Source organism: Urocitellus parryii, chromosome X (assembly GCF_045843805.1).
Source record: "Urocitellus parryii isolate mUroPar1 chromosome X, mUroPar1.hap1, whole genome shotgun sequence".
NCBI lineage: Eukaryota > Metazoa > Chordata > Mammalia > Rodentia > Sciuridae > Urocitellus > Urocitellus parryii.
In genome coordinates, this window is record NC_135547.1 from 2,006,051 (window position 1) to 2,013,340 (window position 7,290).

A 7,290-nucleotide genomic window follows, 5' to 3' on the forward strand; every position below is an offset into this window, starting at 1 on the left:
TTTTAGCCCATGGTTGGCTAGTTCTATTCTTTCTGGGCCTGAGGTAAATGGACACAATATCTTTCTTTTACTTTTATGTGGTGCTGAGGATCCAACCCAGTGCCTTCCACATGTGAGGCAAGTGCTCTACTACTGAGCCCCAACCTCAGCCCCATAAAAGTTTCTATGACAGCAATTTCATACATTTATGGCTGAACTATTATTTTGCAGTACAGGGAACTGAAGCCGGAGGCACTCTTCCACACCCCTAGTCCTTTTTATGTTTGGAGACAAGGTCTCATTAAGTTGCTGAGGCTGGCTTTGAACTTATGATCCTCCTGCCTTAGCCTCCAGAATTGCTGGGATTACAGGAATGCACCGAGCACCTGGCCTTGTGCGGGCCTGCTTGCTGAGTCATGCATCACTTGGGTAAACTTTGATGCTAAGTATCTTCTTTTTTTTTTTTTTGGTGTTGATGGGCCTTTATTTACTTATGTTTATGTGGTGCTGAGGATTGAACCCAGTGCCTCACACATGCTAGGCAAGTGCTCCACCACTGAGCCCCAGCCCCAGCCCACTAAGTATCTTTCCATATGCTTATTTGCGTTTTGTATTTTCTTCTTTCATGAGGTATCTTTCAGATCTTTTGCTCATATTTAAAATCGGGTTGTTTGTTTTCTTATTGTTGAGTTCAAAGAGTTCTTTGTACATTTTGGATAACCAGTCTTTTGTCAGATAATCACATTGCAAAGATTTTTTTTCCCCCGAGCCTATGATTTGTTCCCTTATTCTTTCAATGGTGTTATTTGCAGGATACATGTGTTTAGTTTTGTTACAATGGGATTTATCATTTTTCTTTCATGGGTCATGTTTTTCAAATTGTACTTAAGGAATCATCGACAAACCTGAAGTAACCTAGATTGTCTTCTGTGTTTTCTTGTAGAAGTTTATAGTTTGGCATCTTACATTTGGGTTTATGACCCATTTTTGAGTTAAGTTTTGTATAAACCTCCTGAAAGCATTTTGAAAAGCTGTTTATCCATCACACACATGTATGTTGAAATTGACATTTATAGTATTTCAACAATTGTGTAAACAGTTGCAAATAGTGTACTTTCTGTTCCATCATGAATACTGATGTAAAACAAACTTTTTTTTTTTTTTTTTTTTTTTAGATGGATGCTTGTTATGTTGGCCAGCTGGCCTCAAACCCCTGGGCTCAAGTGATCCTCCTGCCTCATCCTCCCCACTGACTGGGATTACAGTCACCTCACCTTGCATGTGGAAGCATTTTCTGTGTGTGTGTCTGATACTAGGGATTGAATCCAGGGGTGCTGAAACACTGAGCTACATCTCCAGTCCTTTTTAAATTTTGTTTGGAGACAGGGTCTCACTAAGTTGCTGAGGCTGGCCTCAAACTCATGATCCCCCTGTGTCAGCCTCCTGAGTTACTGGGATTACAGGTGTACACCACTGTGCCTGGCTTGTGATATCATTTTTTATACAGGGTGTAAACCCTGAAGACTCCATTGGCATAGTTGAGTAATTGGGATTAGGGCCCATACTCCTGATTGGGAAACTTCTGCAGCCTTCTGAGGTGAGCTGGGAGGGAGATCTTGGGAAAGGTCAGGGTCAGAAGCTGGTAGGAGCCTTCTCAGATTTCTTTTTCTGTACTGGGGATTGAACCCAGAAGTGCTCCATCACTGAGTTACATTCCCCTGTCTTGTCTTATCTTGCCCTTGCTTTTCCCTCCCTCCCTTCCTCTCTCCCTCTTTCTTTCTCTCCTTCCCAGTTTATTTTGTTTCTTTCTTTCTTTTCTTCCTTCCTTCCTCCCTCCCTCCCTTCCTTTCTTATACTGGGGATTGAACCTAGAGGCTTGATCTGAGCTACACCTCAGCCCTTTCTGTCTCTCTTTCTTTCCTCTTTTTTTTTTTTCTTTTTTTTGTACCAGGGATTGAACCCAGAGGCACTTAACCCCTGAGCCACACCCCCAGCCCTTTTGTATTTTATTTAGAGACAGGGTCTCACTGAGGTGCTTAGGGCCTTGCTTTGAACTCACCATCTTCCTGCCTCAGCTTCCCAAGTCACTGGAATTACTGGTGTATGCCCCCACACCAGCTAGATTTCTCATTTTTTCTACAAAATACGTTTGGGAGGTGAGGTTTGGAAAGATGATGTTTTAAAAAACTTCTCCCGCTCTGAGGACACTGTTGAAGACTTCGTATTATGCTATAAACCCATGGACTGCTCTTAAGACTGGATTAAGTAAACCACTCCTGGCCCCTGTGACTTGGCAGGGTCCTTGTGACACAGGCCACTGTACATGTGCTCCTGATACAACCAGGGCACCCATCCCCCATTCCTGGTGGGGCACAGATCCCAGTGAAGCCAGATTTACAGATAGGTAGTTAGTGTAGTTAGGTAAATCTGGGTCTAATATTGAGTATGAAGAAAATGGAGACCATGATTGAGAATGGAGTCCAGGAAACCAGAGCTGCACGTGGGGAAATTGAAATGTTAATGTCCCCAAGGCCCAGGACCCATCCTAAGGAACTGTTAAGGAAGTAGCTCCCAGTAAACAGGGAGGTGCTAATCAAAAACCACCCCAGGCCCTTCCTCCCCAGATTCCTCCAACCTGCCTCATCAGCCCATGTATCCCCCACCTTTGGGGGCTTCCCACCTGCATTCTAGCACTGAACATAAAGGGAAACAAAAGACACAAATGCGGGAAAGCTGAAAGAAGACCTTAGCTGTAAAAAAGGGAAGACCTCCCCCTTCCATGGATTCTGCCTTTAGGGTCCCCTTCTTCCTTCGGGGGAGAAGTCTTTTCTGCTCTCCTTTAATAAAGCTTCCACTTTGCACTCTACACTTGTCTTGCGTGCTTCTCCGGTAAACAGTGGTAACACTGGGATTGGGGTGAGGATGGGGAGGTGTGGTGGTAACCTACTGATGAAGGGTGGACCCCCCACCTTTTGGTGAGGAAGAGTAGACAAAGAAGATGATTTTTGCAGTGATGGATTTTCTAAAGAGCCCGCAGAGTTCTGTTCCAGTTCTGGCAGGGTTGGGGGAGGGGAGGCCTTTTTAGGAGGCAGAGGAAGAACCTCCAGAGCAGACCTCAGGCCATTCAAGGGCTCATGCTTTGACTAGCAGTGACATGCCGGGGCCTGGAGAATTCCCAGCACCAGGGTGACATGATCTTAAAGAAGAGAATGCTCAGGCTGCTGGTTAAGAAAAGAAGGAGGGTGAAAGGTTAAGGGTGGAGGTAGAAAGAACCCAATGAGTGCTGATGGGGCTTCAGGCCAGGGCAGCAGAGTGGTGGTGGCAGGTCAGTAGGGAAGAAGCTTGTTATAGACCAAATGGCCTGGAGGGCCTGTCTGAGGAGAGGCCATAAAAGCAGAGACCGCAACGCAGAGAGCCATGCCACTATGTGGGTGAAGAAATTTGTGGACAGAAGACACCGGTGGTGCAAAGGCCCTGTGGCCACCTATTCAGACCAGAGCCTCAGGATACTGGAGAGCATAACTGAGGAACAAGGATCAGGGCAGTGGCAGCAGTGGAGCCCAGGGGATTGCCTTACAAGGCGCCCTGCCGCGTTGCAGCCGGCCGTACTCATCCACCGAGTGCTTGGCTGGCAGCGGCCGGCGGGGGCGCGCAGAGGGGGCGGGGCCGGCGGGGCGCGGGCGGGGGGCTCGGCGCGGCGGCCACTGCGCGAGGTGACGCTGCTGCATCCGCTCCAGGTCCGCACCTGCCAGGTCCGTTCGGGCCAGGGGCACACAGGGTCCAGGCCCGCAGCCGCTGAAGACTCTAAAAACCCTCGCACACACCTGTCACGCCCGGCGCGCCCCCTGCCCGCACACGCGGCCCACGCAGCTCGGGACTCTGAGGGCCCACGCTGCGGAGTCCCCTTACTCCGTGGCACCAAGGGCTGAGTTGTAGCAACGCGGCCGCGTGGGTGGCCGTGGTCGTGACAGGTGGTTGTGAGCGGGGTCGCAGATGCATTCGGGTGGGTGGGTGGGTGGTCTGGGTGGCGCGTGCATGTGGGCGCTGTGTCTTGGTGGTAGGTCTGGTGGGGGAGGGGTCTGGGCCCTGTAGATGGAGGTGGGCTAGAGGGGCCAGAGTAGGGGTGCACAGAGCCTTCTAGAAAGCGGCTGCTCATGTAGGTTCCAATACGTGGAAGCAGAGAGGGGATGCCTAGGGATGTTGAGGTGGGGAAGCACTGGATGTCAGCAGCGGCCCCGGGATGGGGAATTGTCCATGTGGGAGTGGGCGCGGGGGAGGGGCAAGATGTACCTCGGCTGTGGGGTGGCTCTGACGGAGGTGGGGGCGGGGGGGCGATGATGGATTGGCAGTGGGATGAAGGTGGCTATCTCTGAGGACACCGATGGCGATGGCGGGAGGAGGGAGCTGCCATGCCCAGGGTCCTTCTCCACCTCCCACTGCAGACATGCTGCTGCTCAAGAAACAGACGGAGGACATCAGCAGCGTCTATGACATCCGGGAGAAGCTTGGCTCGTGAGTGTGATGCAGTGTGAATATGTGTGTGGACATGCGTGTGCATGTGTGCGTGAACATGTGAGTGTGGGGAGCAGTATGTGGGACATGTAAGCATGTGATGCGGAATAGATGTGTGTGACTGTGTAGGTAAATTGTGACGCGTTTGCACATCTGAGTGTGTGAATACGTGTGCGTGTGTGAATACGTGTGCGTGTGTGCATAAGTGCCGGGGAGGGGGGCAAGGGCCTCCCCATCTCCCTCAGCCCTCTCCTTCCCCTCCCTTCCCCCTCATTGGTCTCCCACCGTCTGGCTCTGTGGCAGGGGTGCCTTCTCCGAGGTAGTGCTGGCCCAGGAGCGGGGCTCTGCACACCTTGTGGCCCTCAAGTGCATCCCCAAGAAGGCGCTGCGGGGCAAGGAAGCCCTGGTGGAGAATGAGATTGCGGTACTCCGCAGGTGCGCCCATGCCTGGCCTGGGACCTAGAAGTTAGTGGGGATGGTCAGAGCCCCTTGGTCTGGGACCCCTGCTGGTCTAGCCTGAGCTTTGTTGCTAACCTGCTGGAGGGCCTGGGGCAGTTCTCTTTCCCTGCCTGGGCCTGAATGTCTCCAACAAGAAAGGGTCAATATTGATCTGTGCTTTTCAGACAGGATTTAGAATTGTGTGTCCTAGGAAGGCCTGGGCTGGGGTAGGCCAGGGTGGTCCGTGGTTAGGAATGGGGAGTCCATGCGGGAGCAAGAGAGGAAGAAGGTGGCTCAGGACGAAGCTCTCCCAGACCCTGCTGTGCTCCCCAAGGAGGCTGCTGCAGCCTGGACTTGTGCAATACAAGGAATACAAGGGCTACTTCTTCCTGTTCCAGGGTCAGCCACCCCAACATTGTGGCGCTGGAGGATGTCCACGAGAGCCCTTCCCACCTGTATCTCGCTATGGAGCTGTGAGGAGGGCCAGTGGGGGCTGGATAGGCGTGGGGGCTGAAGCTTGGGCTCAGGGGCCTGGGTTGGCTGAACTCCGGACTCCCCTCAGGGTGACGGGTGGCGAGTTGTTTGACCGCATCATGGAGCGAGGCTCCTACACGGAGAAGGATGCCAGCCACCTGGTGGCTCAGGTCCTCGGCGCTGTTTCCTACCTGCACAGCCTGGGCATTGTGCACCGGGACCTCAAGGTGCCTGGCTGGGAGCCCTCACACCTTGCCCACCTGGCCCTTCGTGTGTTTCCCCAGGCGCATGACTGGGGCCTTTCCCAGCATCCCTCTCCACTGAGGGTCTGGGGAATTTGAGAGTGCTGAGGCCCACCCTGTTCCAGTGCCGGTGCCATGCCGAGCCTGACCTGGCCCCCATGTGTCACAGCCTGAAAACCTCCTCTATGCCACGCCCTTTGAGGACTCCAAGATCATGGTCTCTGACTTTGGCCTCTCCAAAATCCAGGCTGGCAACATGTTAGGCACTGCTTGTGGAACCCCGGGATATGTTGGTAAGAGGGGGGAAACTCTGGGCCTCGCAGGCTGGAAGGAGGGGGCGGGGACCCTGGGGGAGCCAAGGTGCTAGGACCTGGGGTGACTGTTGCTGCAGCTGGGTTATTCCTGGGGCTGAATCACACATGCATGTGGTGTGCGTGCACAGTAGAATGTGTCTGTTTGTGACCTCCAGCTCCAGAGCTTTTGGAGCAGAAACCGTATGGGAAAGCTGTAGATGTGTGGGCCCTGGGTGTCATCTCCTACATCTTGTGAGTGACCAGTGGGAAGCCTCAACTCCTGCCTGCCTGCCCCCTGCTGGGTTGGGGAGGGGAAAACAGCTGGGTGATTCATCTGTGGGTGCCAGGCTGTGTGGGTACCCGCCCTTCTACGACGAGAGCGACCCTGAACTCTTCAGCCAGATCCTGAGAGCCAGCTACGAGTTTGACTCTCCCTTTTGGGATGACATCTCGGAATCAGGTGAGCTTGATGCTGACCCTCTGCTTGGTAGTGACCAGGGGTAGTAGGGACTGGGCAGGCTGACCTGGTCCCCCCTGCTCCAGCCAAAGACTTCATCCGGCACCTTCTGGAGCGAGATCCCCAGAAGAGGTTCACCTGCCAGCAGGCCTTACAGCATCTTTGGTGAGTGGGACCCCTGGCAAGTTGTCCCAGGCCAGAGAGACAATCTTCCATACACCACTGACCTCAGGCTTCCTTCAGGATCTCTGGGGATGCGGCTTTGGACAAGGATATCCTGGGCTCAGTCAGTGAGCAGATTCAAAAGAATTTTGCCAGAACCCACTGGAAGGTCAGCACTATTCTCCTGCTTCAGGGCATAGCCTCCACTGCCTACAGGTCACTATAGTCCTTGCAGTCTTGGGGCTGGGGCCCAGGCATGGCCTGACACACACCACCCACACTTCTTCCCACAGAGAGCTTTCAATGCTACCTCCTTCCTGCGCCATATCCGGAAGCTGGGGCAGAGTCCAGAGGGGGAGGAGGCCTCCAGGCAGAGTATGGCCCGACACAGCCACCCAGGCCTCCCAACTGGCCAGCCCCCCAAGTGGTGACGCCCAGGTGTGTGTGCCTTTCATCCCCAGAGCTTATAGGCTGGTGGTGTTCCATTTGGCCAAGAGCTAAGGGGGTGGGCCCTACAGAGTTTGCCTGGCCCTTCCTGTCCCCATTCTGCATGGCCTAGGGCTCCATGGTCCTGCCTCACTGGTCCCCAGTCTCTCCTGGTCCCTCTCAGCCTTCCTCCTGGATTCATCAGGGAAAGACCCCCAGGACCACTCCTTGGCCCCTGAGGGCTGAGGGCACAGAGTGCAGGAGGAGGAGATGGGTAGGGGCACAGGGAGGCCAGTGTGGCTCCTGA

General features: G+C 53.7%; 1 protein-coding gene across 1 annotated transcript; it reads left to right on the forward strand.

Annotated features, from left to right (window-relative positions):
• The first annotated feature begins 4,417 nt into the window (after positions 1-4,417).
• Pnck (pregnancy up-regulated nonubiquitous CaM kinase) lies at positions 4,418-6,988 on the forward strand. Its single transcript, XM_026412812.2, has 10 exons — positions 4,418-4,491; positions 4,795-4,926; positions 5,328-5,402; positions 5,492-5,630; positions 5,815-5,938; positions 6,115-6,190; positions 6,286-6,398; positions 6,482-6,560; positions 6,639-6,726; positions 6,851-6,988. The coding sequence occupies exons 1-10, from the start codon at positions 4,424-4,426 to the stop codon at positions 6,986-6,988; spliced, it is 1,032 nt and encodes a 343-aa protein (XP_026268597.1). The 5' UTR covers positions 4,418-4,423.
• The last annotated feature ends 302 nt before the right edge of the window (positions 6,989-7,290 follow it).